This window comes from Papio anubis, chromosome 17 (assembly GCF_008728515.1).
Source record: "Papio anubis isolate 15944 chromosome 17, Panubis1.0, whole genome shotgun sequence".
NCBI lineage: Eukaryota > Metazoa > Chordata > Mammalia > Primates > Cercopithecidae > Papio > Papio anubis.
The window spans coordinates 11,444,445-11,460,534 of NC_044992.1; the positions used below are offsets into that span (position 1 = coordinate 11,444,445).

At 44.9% G+C, this 16,090-nt stretch overlaps 1 protein-coding gene across 2 annotated transcripts in view; it reads left to right on the forward strand.

Moving 5' to 3' along the window:
- The window catches only part of DNAH9 (dynein axonemal heavy chain 9), a 381,289-nt gene that overhangs the window by 327,008 nt on the left and 38,191 nt on the right, over window positions 1–16,090 (forward strand). For both annotated transcript variants that reach the window (XM_003912358.5, XM_021928176.2), the window contains 2 exons: window positions 8,209–8,336; window positions 14,540–14,767. In XM_003912358.5, coding sequence (XP_003912407.4) covers window positions 8,209–8,336; window positions 14,540–14,767 — 356 coding nt within the window. The remainder of the gene's footprint in view (window positions 1–8,208; window positions 8,337–14,539; window positions 14,768–16,090) is intronic.

Genomic DNA, 16,090 nt, shown 5'->3' on the forward strand with positions numbered 1-16,090 from the left:
ATATGCTTCAAATCCATCTAATTGTCTCTATTTTCATGATTACCATCCTAGTCTGAATCACTATAGTTTTTCATCTGGCCTATTACACTAGCCTCCTAGCTCATCTCTACTCTTCTCACTCTGCAAACCCTTGCCATTCTGCAGCCAGAGTCATGTTGCTGAATCTCAAATGTGATTGTATCACTCTTCTACTTACAACTTTCTAGTGACTTCCCGGCCAGGCGTGGTGGCTCACACCTGTAATCCCAGCACTTTGGGAGGCCGAGGCAGGCAGATCATAAGGTCAAGAGATCGATACCAACCTGTCCAACATGCTGAAACCCCATCTCTACTAAAACTACAAAAATTAGCTGGACATGGTGGTGTGCCCCTGTAGGCCCAGCTACTCAGGAGGCTGAGGCAGGAGACTCGCCTGAACCTGGGAGACGGAGGTTGCAGTGAGCCGAGATCACGCCTCTGCTCTTCAACCTGGCGACATAGCGAGACTCTGTCTCAAAAACAAACAAACACACACACACACACAAACAAACAAAAAAAACAAAAAAAAACTTTCTAGTGACTTCACATTGGTATAGTCCAATATTAACATGATCTGTGTGGCCTGCATGGCATGGCTTTTCTGTCCAGCTTTTAGATCCTGTCATACCATGAGCCTTCCTAACCTAGGACATTGGCACAAATTGTTCCTTCTATCTGAAATATTTTCAACCATCCAATGCCTACTCATCCTGCAAATTACCAGCCATTTCTGGCCTCCCTGGAAGACCATTTGATTCCCAACTAGAGATTCTTACAGCACTCTATATATTTGCTTTGAGAGCATTTAATACAATTTTAATGTATTCATTTTATTATAATTGTAATTTATGTTTTGCTTACCTGCTTGTCACTAACATCCTTGATGATCATGTTATCTTGTTCATTTTTTTTTTTACCACTGCCTAATAGCGTAACTAGCACAGAGAAGTATTGTTGAATGAACTAACAAATGAATGAATTAATGTTAGCAGAACTGTTATCAGAGCTAAGTTATTCCTGACTTTCACACTTTATAATCTGTGTTCCTTCTGTCCCCTGGAGGCTTTGTTCCTTTTATACAGATAAATTTAGTTTCCTCATTTTTATTCAGTATTTTCCCTTTTGGAAGCTTTCATATCCCCTGTTTATGAGCAATTTCCTATTGTTCTTAGCCAACTGACCTCCAACTACTCCATCATGTAGTTTGCAGCTTCCTGTCATCTCAGGCAAACTGACCCTTCCCTGATTTCTATGCGTTGTTTGTCTCAGAATACGTTATCTCAGCCCTGCCCTTGGCTTAATCTTAATGGATATTTTCTTACCAGAAGCAATATTGCTGTTCATCAACTAGAGATTACTTAGGCACCTGTGCCTCTCTCTCTGTCTCTTCCTTCCTCCCTGCCTTCTTGGTACTTTGATTTATGTTCTAATTCACCTATTTAGGACATATATTCTGGTGACATCCACATTTCCCACATCTTGAATCTAATCAGCTTGCCTGATGGGCTCCTAGTCTCAAGTCTGGAATCCACATGGCTGATCTAAACACTTTCCCCATGTCCCCAAGCCCCAGTTTATTAAGTAAACTTACTGTTTTATTGCTTGTGCAGAGTCTGTGTATCACACAGTTCACTGTCTTCCTCCATTTAGACTCTTAAAAAGCTTGGAATCATTTCCCCTCTTTGCATATTTGATTTAAGTTCTTTACTCCATTTAAGTATTCTTTTGCTTCAGCAAGGCCGTTCTTAATATTGGGTAGAGTTTTAAAACCCCTAGACTCAGATTCAAGATTTGCTCCTTTGTCCTTCCTCCACTCCTGAAAAAAGTGCACATACCCACAGACACACAACATTCTGTATACAATTTTGAGCATTTCTTCAGCCCCTGAAGTTTATCCATTGGCCAATTAATAATTCCCTTGATTAGGAATCTATAATTTGTAGGCACTTTTGTGGCACTCAGTCTCCTCCAGGATTCTTCTTCTTCAACAATTGTGAGGGAGGAGGAGGGGAAGGAAAGGAAAGTGGAGAAAGAAGAGCGGAGGAGAAGCAAGGATGGAGTGAGGAAGGGGGAAATTCCATCCACTCTTCTTGGCCTCTGTTTTCTTTTTTCTTTTTTTTTTTTTTGTTTGTTTGTTTGTTTGAGACGGAGTTTTGCTCCTGTCGCCCAGGCTGGAGTGCAATGGCACGATCTCAGCTCTCTGCAACCTCCACCTCCGGGGTTCAAGTGATTCTCCTGCCTCAGCCTCCCGAGTAGCTGGGATTACAGGCGCCCACCACCATGCCTGGCTAATTTGTGTATTTTTAGTAGAGACGGGATTTCACCATGTTGGCCAGGCTGGTTTGGGACTTCTGACCTCAGGTGATCCACCTGCCTCAGCCTCCCAAAGTGCTGGGATTATAGGCATGAGCCACCACGCATGGCTGGCCTCTATTTTAACACGAAAGCTGCCACTATCCACCCTCACTGCTTTCCTTCTTGCCATCTCTGATTAAGCCTTTAACAGAGCTTTCACTGTACTCGCCTCTCTTTTCTCATCATCTTTTTCCCTAAAGGAGTCACACTTCCTTATTTGCTTGTTTATTTCTGCTTTTGCTTCATCTACTTCCCCCTTGTTCTCAGTCACTCATGATACCTGCCTCCTTGGGTTACTGGGAAGATAAAAACAAAATCTCAGATATGCAAAGGCTTTGAAAAGCCGAGAGTACAGTAGCATTGCACGGCGTTACGATGTTGATGATGGTGCATCTGTTCTTTGGGGCAGCTCAGTTTGCCCTTCCTTCACATCTTTTTGTCACATCCTTTCAAAGAACAGTCTCCTCCTCGGCCCTCCCCTTCCTACCCTGACGCCAGCGTCCTCTCTGGTCTTTCTTTCACTTGTCTGCAGCATGATCTCGCTTGGTCTCCGTCCTTCTTTGCCCAGTTACCTGACTTTAACAAAATGAGTTCTGTCTTTCCATTTTCTGATCAGAAAGAAGCTGTGTATCCTGCCTTTGCCTTCTACTGTCTCCTTTACTCTCCAACGTTCTGAGATTTTTGTAGGCCTGCTACCAGATATGTTCAAAGAAACGGTTTTCCATTCAGTGTCTTTGCAGCCGATTATCGAAATTTTGCTTTAGGCCTCATTTTCATTGTTCCTGGCCCCATTCTGTTTTCTTGTATTTGGTTGGGTTTTTTGTTTGTTTGTTTGTTTGAGACAGGATCTCACTGTGTTGCCCAGGCTGGAGTGCAGTGGCACAATCTTGGCTCATTGCAACCTCTGCCTCCCAGGATCAAGTGATCCTCCCACCTCAGCCTCCTGAGCAGCTGAACTATAGGCATATGCCACTATGCCTGGCTAATTTTTTGTATTTTTTGTAGAGATGGGGTCTCACTATGTTGCCCAGGCTGGTCTTGAACTCCTGAGCTCAAGCAACCTGCCCACCTCAACCTCCCAAAGTGCTGGGATTCTAGGCATGAGCCACCACACCCAACCCTCTTTTCTTTAAAAGGCAAGTAAAAGATAGATAAGCTGAGGCAAGTACAGTCTTTAGAGAGAGGATTCAGGATTCATGGAGTACTGTGTTTTTGTGATGAGTGAAACTGATTTGTGGATGTGCTGGGGAGCAGAAGAGTGAATAGAGATAAAGATTAAAGATACAAAAAGAGGGCCGGGCGCAGTGGCTCATGCCTGTAATCCCAGCACTTTGGGAGGCCGAGGCAGGCGGATCACTGGAGGTCGGGAGTCTGAGACCAGCCTGGCCAACATGGTGAAACCTCATCTCTACTAAAAATACAAAAATTAGCCGGGAGTGGTGGCACGTGCCTGTAATCTCAGCTACTTGGGAGGCTGACACACAGGAGAATCACTTGAACCCAGGAGGAGGAGGTTGCAGTGAGCCGAGATCTTGCCACTGCACTCCAACCCGGGTGACAAGAGAAAAACTCCGTCTTAAAAAATAAAATGATAATAGTAATAAAGATACAAAAAGAGGTGGAATTTAAATGACAGATAAAGTGACAGGCAGGAAGGGAGGAGGACATCTTTTCCATTGAGAGGGCGGTGTACAGAGAGGCAGACAAAATGGCAGTAAATGGAGGAGTGTCCACCAGAGGGCGTACGTTTTTTCAGGGAATTAGTAGAGCAAACTGCTGAGCATAAGAAGAGAGGTCCATCAGGAGACATAATGACAGAGAGAAATGGGTAACACAGCCGGCTTCTGGACACATTGAAAGAGTACCAAATCGCTTCGAAATTGAGAATCACAAGCTTGTGATGGTGCCAATTCACCAAACATGTGAATTACCCCTTTCATTAATACTTAAACCCAGAGTTGGGGTCTTAGAAAGTTGAGTAGTCAGTGCGGAAGTAGAAGGAGGCAATGAAGTTGAGGATTTTGGCTCAAATTAAGGATTATTGGGTCCATATTAAAATAAGAGGAGGTAAAGGTGAAATTAGAAAAAAAATAAAGGGACCAAAGGACTCAACATTTCACTGAAGTAGAAAAATAGATGGGGAAGAAATAAGAAGGTAAAAATCTGGGAAGTAGGAAGTAAAAGTCATGAGTGGACTTGGAAGAATCACGTTTCAGACACAGGACAGATTCTCATGATGGGAGAGCCCTGGGTGTGGCTGGGAGTCGGCAGCAGAAATGAAATGGAGTTAAGTTCTTTCTTTCTTTCTTTTTGAGGTCTGGAACATCTTGTGGCCCAGGCTGGAGTGCAATGGCACGATCTTGGCTCACCACAACCTCCGCCTCCCGGGTTCAAGCAATTCTCCTGCCTCAGCCTCCTCAGTAGCTGGGATTACAGGCATGCGCCACCATGCCTGGCTACTTTTGTATTTTTAGTAGAAATGGGGTTTCTCCATGTTGGTCAGGCTGGCCTTGAACTCCCGACCTCAGGTGATCCGCCCGCCTCGGCCTCCCAAAGTGCTGGGATTATGGCCAGAGTTAAGTTCTTTCAAGATAAGGAAGATGAGGATGGGGACGGTGGCTCATGCCTGTAATCACAGCACTTTGGGAGGCCGAGGCAGGGGAATCACAAGGTCAGGAGTTTGAGACCAGCCTGGCCAACATGGTGAAACCCTGTCTCTACTAAAAATACACAAATTTACCAGGCATGGTGGTGGGCGCCTGTAATCCCAGCTACTCAGGAGGCTGAGGCAAGAGAATTGCTTGAACCTGGGAGGCAGAGTTTGCAGTGAGCAGAGATCACGCCATTGCACTCCAGCCTGGGTGACAAAGCGAGACTCTATCTCAAAAAAAAGAAAAGAAAAGAAAAAAAGAAAGATGAGGAAGCATGAGTCTGGCTGTTGTCTGAGTCATCCATAGTGCCATTAGAGTTTACCAACATGATAATGAAACAGGAACCAAGTTCCAAAGCCCCTAATACAAATGAGACTCACTGAAAAGTTGGTAGAAGGCAGAGAACATAAAAGTCAGTAAATTATAAAACCAGATGACATGCGCTTTCAGTGAGAAAGGGACTTTTGGTCGAGCGCAGTGACTCACGCCTATAATCCCAGCACTTTGGGAGGCCGAGGTGGGTGGATCACTTGAGGTCAGGAACTTGAGACCAGCCTGGCCAACATGGTGAAACCTCGTCTCTACTAAAAATACAAAAATTAATCAGGTGTGGTGGCGGGCACCTGTAATCCCAGCTACTCAGGAGGCTGAGGCAGGAGGATCGCTTGAATCTGGGAGGTGGAGAGTGCAGTGAGGTGAGATTGTGCCACTGCACTCCAGCCTGGGTGTTATCCCAGCTACTTGAGAGGCTAAGGCAGGAGGATCGCTTGAATCTGGGAGGTGGAGGTTGCAGTGACATGAGATCGTGCCATTGCACTCCAGCCTGGGTGAAAAAAAAGAAAAGAAAAGAAAAGTGTTTTTGTTGTTGTTTCATTTTGTTTTGTTTTGTTTTTATGAGGGCAGAGAAGAAATAGCCTCCAGGTAGCAAGAAAACACTAGAAAAAATGTTCCCCTTCCAACGCCAGCACCATACGGGTATGGAACTAGGGAGAGGACTGTTGAAGTTGCACTGTCCTCAGAGAGACTAGAGGTCGGTGACACACACTGTAAAGATGTTAAAAGAGGTTGACAGTGGGGCACAGTTCCAGGTGACACCACCATATGTAGAGCTGGAAGGAAAGTCAGAAATGGAGAGATGAGTCACAAGCAGTAGGGGTGGAGGCATGGAAGCACCAACATAGAACAATCTGAAGGTGAAATCCTGAGAAACTGGAGGGACTTGCTCAAGGCCCAACAAGCCATCTAAGAGCCTCACAGTTGCAAAGGGAAAGACCTCACAAGGTTACCTCCACACCCATGAGGGTCACATGGGATGCGGCCACCTTTGGCTGAGTGTTCAGTCTGTGAGAATCCCATCCATTTTTCCCCTTCTCAATGTTTCCAAGATCCATTTCTTTCTTTTCCGCCTCATTGTCATGCCTCAAGCCCAAATTAATGCAGACTGATCCCAGCCGGGCTCTGCAGTGCTAAGCTTTGCCCAGGATGATCCCTCCAGTCTGGAGTTTTCAAACTAATCTTTATTAAATAACCTCTTTGCCCATATCCTTCTGTTGCTAATAAACAAAATAAACAGGCCCTTTTGTGAGCAGAAATGTCACAGAAGACATCTAAAAATCCCCACACTTTTTATCCTGGTATTTTCTCTGGAATGAATTGTTTATCTCCCCACTTCCAAAGCTGACATCAAATGTTTTGCCAACTAAGATTTATAATTTAATAACGGTGTTTCTTGGGTTCATCTCAGTTAAGTCTCCAATATCTACTTCTTACTACAAAAAAGCCATCATCTTGCATTGTCCTGTACATTTCAATGACAGTCTATACACTTTTTATATTTAAAAGAAATATTTAATATTAACCCTTATTTCCAAAAATTTTCTTGCACACGTATCAAACTACATGTTCAGTTTTAGTTCCTCAGAAACTAAATTTTTTTAAAGTATGGATTTTTATTGTTCCTCTTTTTCCATTTCTCCCCTTTTGTCTACTTCACCTTGCTAGAAACGTTGCTTAGTGATTCCTTCACGGCATTATACATTTTTATGATTCTTTCATCTAAAGAATATTATGTAATTTCTCTACACTTTATTGGATTGTGCCAAGAGCTAATATTCTCTGTATTAGGATCATTTCTTTGGGTTGTTTCCCTTGGGCTTGGAGAGCAGCTGAAGCCCATTGGCCTTGCTCCAATGGTATGGCTGCCACGTTTGTGCGTATGGTCATTCCTCAATCCATCTGCAACACCAGCAACCCTGATATACATCCAACAGAAAATTCACACCTACACAACTAAACAGCTTTGTGTCTTGCCCCTCTTCACTCTAATTCGTGCAAAATGATGAGATAACACTTTTCTATGTGTTAGGAATGATAGGAGAGGAAGTTAATAGGGCAAAAAGTACAGGAAGCCAGAACTACCTGAATCCTGCCCCTACTGGCCACACCTCCCAGTAAAGATCCAGAGAAGACACAACATTTATTCAGAGGACAAGGCAAGCCACAAAGGACCACACCCACATGCTTGCTACTCTTCCACCCTTCTCTCATCAGCACTCCCTAGAATCGTGGATCAATGTCTGGTCTGCAGATAAGACACGTAAAGAATAGCATCAGCAATCCTACCCCTCTTTGGGGATTAAGTGCAGAGGGAAGAGTGAAGTGATTTTGGTCTGAACAAGTGCTTCCTCTTTTTTTTTTGAGACAGAGTTTCACTCTTGTTGCCCAAGCTGGAGTGCAATGGCATGATCTCGGCTTACTGCAACCTCCGCCTCCTGGGTTCAAGTGATTCTCCTGCCTCAGCCTCCCAAGTAGCTGGGATTACAAGCGCCTCCCACCATGCCCAGCTAATTTTTTGTAGTTTTAGTAGAGATGGGGTTTCACTGTGTTGGCCAGGCTGGTCTCGATCTCCTGACCTCAGGTCATCCACCCGCCTCAGCCTCCCAAAGTGCTAGAATTACAGGCATGAGCCACCACACCCGGCTCAAGTGCTTCCTTTTATATGAGAACCAAAAGCTAGAAGAAGTAGCCTCCTGTGAAGGAAAAGGGTCAGTATATGAGGCTTGGGTTATAGATTCGGGCATGCCTGTGTTTGAGAGGTGATCTGAGCGTGTGCATTTCTTTATGAATGTCAAACATCCATCATTAGACCCAAGAAATAATAACGACGACTCCATCCCCCTTGCAGGAAGAAAACTTGGATACACCTTCAACAATCAGAACTTTCACAACGTGTCTTTGGGGCAAGGACAGGAAGTGGTGGCTGAGGCTGCGCTGGACCTCGCTGCCAAGAAAGGTCACTGGGTTATTTTGCAGGTATGTTCCTCTACCCTGTGGTTATCTCGACCCATACTTGCCTCATCCCATGCTCACTGGGCATCATCCACTCTTAGCTTCTCCCCACCTGTCCTTTCACACTCTTGTCTCCTTCATTTCTTCATCTTCTCTCTTGCCAGTTCTCCTCACTCATATGTTCTCTTCCCCAGACCACATCCGGGAACAATCCTTCTCCCCTCACCTGCTCTGCCACTCTCTCTAGTTTAAATAGCTCTGCTTATAAAAGGAACAGATTCCCACTCTGATAGGCATTCAGGAAGTTAGCATTTACGTTGAAGGCCCTGGCAGCTGGATGCTTTCAACAGCTGGTTTCTTCCTGTGAATTTCATGGCACGTTCCTCTGCTGTGCTTTCTGTTGGGCTGTGTGTCATATGCTCTTTGTCACGGGCATGACTAGGATATGGGAGCAACCTTAGCCTCTTCACTGAGAGCTCATGTTGGTGTTTGGAAATCTGGAACCCCTACTATGGATAATTTCACCAAACAGTTACAAGGAAAAAAAGCCTACCTCTCTTCTATCAGAAGAGAGGGTTAAAGAATTTAGCCCTCTCTATTAACCCCTATTACATTTTATTTAACCCCCTTTAAATTATTTCATTTAACCAATTTTCATTTCAGCAATTACTACTAACTCTTTTTTTTTTTTTTGAGATGGAGTCTTGCTGTGTTGCCAGGCTGGAGTGCAATGGCGCAATCTCGGCTCACTGCAACCTCCGCCTCCCGGGTTCAAGCTATTCTCCTGCCTCAGCCTCCTGAGGAGCTGGGATTACAGGAGCACACCATCACGCCCAGCTAATTTTTGTCTTTTTAGTAGAGACAGGGTTTCACCATGTTGGCCAGGCTTGTCTCGAACTCCAGACCTCAAGTGATCTACCTGTGTCAGCCTCCCAAAGTGCTGGGATTACAGGCGTGAGCCACTGCACCCAACCTAACTACTACTAACTCTTACATAGCATTTTACAGTACACAAAACCTTTTCAGATCCATCTATGAGGGCCTGCCTGCCTATTCCTCTTTTATGCCACTTGTATAGATGCTGGAGTTGTGGCAGAATGCACAGCTTGCTCCTCTTTTCTCCTAGAACATTTTGGAATCTTCTATTAGAGCTCCATTGCTATGTTGACATGATTTATTTTATGATTGTATTCTCCACTAAACTTTTTAGGTAAAGAGATGTTCCTTCTTTACCTTTTATCACCGAGCCTACTGCCTTGAACATAGCAGACACTGAAACAAAAGGCTGGTGGGTCAAGGAATCCATGAGGAAATTTAAAAAAGAATAAATGCAAAAGCCAGTCACTCCCATTCTTCCTGGCTTTCACTGCCATGAACCTCCCCCATCTCCTGATTACTGGTGACATCACATCTTGCTGCTGGGTCTTTGTCCTTAATTATTCTATTATTTATTTGGAGCCTAGCAACTGAGAGATCTGCCCCTCCAGGGCCTCCTTTTCCAGAAACATCAGGAAGTTCAGGAGAAAAGATAATAACAGCTGAGTTTCCTCCTTCCTCCCTCATGGGTCAGCACAGTGCTTGAAGATATGACCTCCCCACCCTCTCAGGCACATTTGCCAAGAGACCTCTCCGGACACCAGTGCTGGGAACCCAGGCACTTGTCATGGACATCAGAGTCAGTTTCTGAGACTGTGGTGCTGCCTCTGCTGCACCCATTGCCCCCCAGCACCTACTGGCCTTGCAGGGCACCAAAATCTTGTACTGATGTGGTTGCTCGGAGCTCTCCAACACTGAACTCAGTATTCCCTCTTTATTTCCTGGTGATTGGACATTTCCAAAGGAAAATTGTGCCAAACAGTCTGGAGGCCTGCCTTTCCCCCTGAATAAAGCATTGGAGTATTGAATAGACATCATCTGTCCAAACTGTAAAGTGCTATCAGAAACGAAAGATCCTCACTGGTTTGTGAAATCTCTTGTAGGAATCACAGCTACCTGGTTCTAAGAATTTCCTGACATACTGAACCAGACTGGACTGGAATCCTACCCAGCAATGTTTCCCGACCTGTAAACCTGAGAGATTATCTGAAAAAAAAAGAGTGGGGGAGGAATACACTTAAATTCCTATTTCAAACATTGGAAAATACTACATACAAATTCCTTTTAAGGATTTTTTTTTTTTTTTTTTTTTGAGACAGAGTCTCGCCCTGTGGCCCAGGCTGGATGGAGTGCAGTGGCGCCACCTCGGCTTCCTGCAAGCTCCGCCTCCCAGGTTCACGCCATTCTCCTGCCTCAGCCTACCAAGTAGCTGGGACTACAGGCACCCGCCACCATGCCTGGCTAATTTTTTGTATTTTTAGTAGAGACGGAGTTTCACCGTGTTAGCCAGGATGGTCTCGATCTCTTGACCCCGTGATCTGTCTGCCTCGGCCTCCCAAAGTGCTGGGAGTGCTCGGCCTCCCAAAGTGCTGGTGTGAGCCACTGCACCCGGCAAGGATATTTTCAATGATATCAATAGGATAATGGTTCTGAGAATCCTTTGGTATAGAAGTCTTATTCCATCCAGTATCTCCCAAATTCCATTGAACACAGACCTTCTTTTTTTTCTTCCTCAACTTTTGTTTTGAGTTCTGTGGTACATGTGCAGGATGTGCAGGTTTGTTCCATAGGTAAACGTGTGCCATGGTGGTTTGCTGCACAGATCAACCCATCACCTCGGTATTAAGCCCAGCATCCATTAGCCGTTCTTCCTGATGCTCTCCCTCTCCCCACATCCCGCAACAGGCCTCAGTGTGTTTGTTCGCTACCCCATGTGTCCATGTGTTCTCATTGTTCAGCTCCCCCTTATAAGTGAGAACATGCAGTGTTTGGTTTTCTGTTCTCCCATTAGTTTGCTGAGGGTAACGCCTTCCAGCTCCATTCATTTCCCTGCAAAGGACATGATCTTGTTCCTTTTTATGGCTGCATAGTATTCCATGGTATATATGTACTACATTTGCTTTATCTAGTCTATCATTGATGAGCATTTGGGTTGATTCCAAGTCTTTGCTACTGTGAATAGTGCTGCCATGAACATACGTATGCATGTATCTTTATAATAAAATGATTTATATTCCTTTGGGCTTATACCCAGTAATGGGATTGGTGGGTCAAATGGTATTTCTGCTTCTATATCTTCCACAATGGTTGAACTAATTTACAGTCCCACCAACAGCATAAAAGGGCTCCTTTTTCTCTGAAACTTCACCAACATTTGTTGTTTCTTGACTTTTTAATAATCCGTGTTCTGACTGGCACGAGATGGTATCTCATTGTGGTTCTGATTTGCATTTCTCTAATGATCAGCAATGTTGAGCTTCTTTTCATATGTTTGTTGACCGCAATGAATATCTTCTTTTGAGAAGTGTCAGTTCATGTTCTTTGCCTATTTTTTAATGAGGTTGTTTGTTTTTTGCTTGTAAATTTAAGTTTCTCGTAGACTCTGGACATTGGACCTGTGTCAGATGGATAGATTGCAAACATTTTCTCCCATTCCGTAGGTTGTCTTTTCACTCTGATGGTAGTTTATTTTCCTGGGAAGAAGCTCTTTAGTTTTAGATCCCATTTGCTAATTTTTGCTTTTGTTGTAATTGCTTTTAGCATTGTTGTCATAAAATCTTTGCCCATGCCTATGTCTTGAATGATATTACCTAGATTTTATTCTAGGGTTTTTCTAGTTTTGGGTTTTACATTTAAGTCTTTAATCCGTTTTGAGTTAATTTTTCTATAACATATAAAGAAGGACTCTAGTTTCAATTGTTTGCATATGGATAGCTAGTTCTCCCAGCACCATTTATTAAATAGGGAATCCTTTCGCCATTGCTTGTTTTCATCAGGTTTGTCGACGATCAGATGGTTGTAGGTGTGCAGGAACACAGACGTTCTTTATGGATCTAACATCTTTTAACATCCCATGGCGCACTTTTGGGAAATGCTGCCCGAGGACCCTGACCCAGATGAGCTAGGGGTTCTATTTTGGGAGAGTTGGCTTCTCTGGTCCTCGGTGAGAGAGCAAGGCTCACAGTCTTCCCGCTCTTCCTTCCTGGCTGTAGGAGCTGTTAGGTGGTTTTCCCAACCCAAGCCCATCAACCCAGTGGGGCAGCCTCGAGGATCTCTGAATCCACCCCAGGGTTCTATACACAAACAGCAGACATTCTTTCTGCCAGACCTGCCCAGTAGCAGAACTTGGAGTTTCGAAAGGAGGAGCCAAATTACCCACATGTGGGTTGCTGGTGATGCTGGCCACGAGGAACCCTGGATCTCAAGTAGCCCACTAAACACTCTGCTCCAATTGATTTGATTATAAGTAAATTCTTTAATTTAACCAATTTTCATCTCAACAACTACTACTATCCTTTACAATGCATTTTACGGTATACAAAACCCTTTCTTTTTATTTTTATTTTATTTTATTTATTTATTTATTTATTTATTTATTTATTTATTTATTTAGTAGAGACAGGGTTTCACTGTGTTGGCCAGTCTGGTATCGAACTCCTGGCCTCAAGTAATCCACCCACCTTGGCCTCCCAAAGTGCTGGGATTACAGATGTGAGCCACTGCACCCAGTCCTACAAAACCCTTTCAAATCCATTTCTTTGGTTATCTGCAGCCACTCTGTGAAATAAGTATGGCAGATGTTATTGTTATTTCTCTTCTTATAGAAGAGAAGGCAGAACTCAAAAGACCAAATTACTGTGGACCAAGTGCTGGGCTCAGCTCTGATCTGTGTATTTAAGGCTTTGCATGCTTACTTCCTCAAATATTTATCAAGGAGCTTTTATCTATCCATTATAATGAAACACATTGCAATGAAGCCAGGTGACTCTCCTAACTACAGTGAAAGGTGCATTCTGCAAAGCAGTGGTAAGAAACAAATGTAGGTTTTGACAGATAGACAGATAGCAATCAAATGTCAGGGGAGGAGACAAGCTCAAAGACCAGACGGAGGAGCTTGGGATTAGAGTAGAGAGCCTGGTTCGGTCTTTGAGCAGCAGTGCCTCAGTGTGTTTTAGGAACATAAGTTTGGCAACAATTAACAGACTGGTTTGGAGAGTGGAGACAGAAGACTAAGGAAAGCTAGCTGGAAAGAGTTTAAATCAGTGCCTTTCAAATGTTAACGTGCGTACGAATTACCAGAGAATCTCATTAAAATGCGCTAATTCAGTAAGTTTGGGCAGAACCTAAGCTTCTGCATTTCTCACTAGCTCCCAGGTACTGCCAGCAATGTAGATCCATGAGCTCCAATTTGTACCATCAAGGTTTCAAGTAATCTAGCTGTCGGTAATGGGGAGTTAGACTTGGAACATTATCATGTGTTACATTCTTTTTTATTATTATTTTTATTTTTTATTTACTTATTTATCTATCTATTTTTGAGATGGAGTCTCGCTCTGTCGCCCAGGCTGGAGTGCGGTGGCGCCATCTCGGCTCACTGCAAGCTCTGCCTCCCGGGATCCCGCCATTCTCCTGCCTCGGCCTCCCGGGTAGCTGGGACTACAAGCGCCCGCCACCACACCCGGCTAATAATGTTTTGTATTTTTAGTGGAGACGGGGTTTCACCGTGTTAGCCAGGATGGTCTCGATCTCTTGACCTCGTGATCCCCCCGCCTTGGCCTCCCAAAGTGCTGGGATTGCAGGCGTGAGCCACCGCGCCCGGCCGTGTTACACTCTTAGTTTGTGGTCTCCGGACCAGCAGCATCTGCATCACCAGGGAGCTTGTTAGAAATGCACATTCTCAGGCCCCATCCTGGACCTGCTGAATCTGAAACTCTGGGCTGGGGCACAAGAATCTGTATTTTAAGAAGCCCTTCAGGTTATTCCCATGCACAGGCAAGTTTACAAACATGATGCTGGAAAGCCTTAGGCTAGCGAGGGATAGAGTTTAATTGCAGAATACTAGGAGATCCCAGAACTAGGGCATCCCAGAACTCTTTTCTATGATGTGGTTTAAGACACTTCTGCCTTTAAAAGTCATTGAGTTGCACAACATGTGAGTGCATGTAACGCCATTAACTGTACACTTAAAAAGGGTTTGAGGTGGTAAATTTTATGTTATGGCTTACCACAATTTTTAAAAATTATTTGATGCTAAGACCAGTCCCCATTCTGGCTACCTTCCTGACAACTGTTTACTGCTAACAGAACTAAGCAGATGCCTGTATTGGCGGGGCCTCCTTCCTTCCCACTAGAACATTCACCTGGTGGCCAAGTGGCTCAGCACCCTGGAGAAGAAGCTGGAGGAGCACAGTGAGAACAGCCACCCAGAGTTCAGGGTCTTCATGAGTGCAGAGCCGGCACCCTCCCCTGAGAGCCACATCATCCCCCAGGGCATCCTGGAGAACTCCATTAAGATCACCAGTGAGCCCCCCACGGGCATGCATGCCAACCTACACAAGGCCCTGGACAACTTCACTCAGGTACTGCCCCGGGAGGGAGGCAAAAATAACAGCCCACCTCGCAATCAGCTGATGCAACCTGGTGGGGGGAGAGCATGCAACTCAGAAGGGAGTGGGGTGCTGGTTGGGCTACGGAGCAATGCTGATGTGGGTAAAATGTTCCCACCTGATACCCACTCAGGGCAACCCCACTCTCCGTTGCCAGATAACCCCAGGGGAGTAGAGGTCAGGACATTTCTTTGGCAAGAGATGTGGGGAAGCCTTCTGCAAGTTTACTGTTACCTAATATTCCAAGATGAAAAAGGGCGCGTTGCTATAAATGTAATTGATAAGATACACTGGGTCACACACTGGCGGGCTGTCTTCAGGTAAGGGGATGACACCGTCAATCAGATGATATCACTTGACATCTCCATGAATCTTGAGTATCAAGCGTTCAAAGAATCCAGGTGTCAAGTGGTGGGGATATGGATTTGAAATGTAACTGCATGTGAGACCCCTTCAAATATGGCCCCTGGACCAGCAGCAGCAGCAGCACCTGGAAACTTGTTAGAAATGCAGATTTTTTTTTTTTTTTTGAGACAGAATCTCGCTCTGTAGCCCAGGCTGGAGTACAGTGGCGCAATCTCGGCTCACTGCAAGCCTAAAGTAAGATGAAGACCGCGTTAGCCAGGATGGTCTCCGTCTCCTGACCTCGTGATCCGCCCACCTCAGCCTCCCAAAGTGCTGGGATTATAGGCATGAGCCATCGTGCCCGGCCAGAAATGCAGATTTTTAGGCCCCGATCTGAAACTCTGGGCTGGGGCCCAGGAATCTGTTTTAATGAACCCTCCAGGAGATTCTTATACACAGTCAAGTTTGAGAACACTGCTCCAGGGAGACCCAGAATACGAAGGCACGGTGTTCAAATGCAGACCGCTACATTTCCATGACTGGGAATTCCAAGGCTTATGTTGTAGCATATTTATTTAAAGCCAGGTCCAAGCCCATGGTGGCCAACTTTGTATATGAAGTTGCACTGTCAAAGTATGCGGCTCAGGCTTCTTTCATCTTCTCAAGAAGGCACTATTTCTTGTTGGTTCTCTTTTGGGAGTTCCACCTCCCTGGGCAGGGGAGTACCCAAAGGCATGAATCGTAGCAGGGTGGGGGCCATGGGATCACCTTAAAAGTCCATCTGCCACACCACGCTTTGGGGGAATCCAAGGAGAAGGTTCCAGCAGCTGCTGCGGAGGTTTTCTTCTTGGTTGTCGTCTTGTAATAGTACCAGTGCGTCTCAGGTTTCCCAGAAGCCCTGCCAGCTCACATGTGTCAGATGGGCCATTCAACAGGATGACTGTGCCAGCT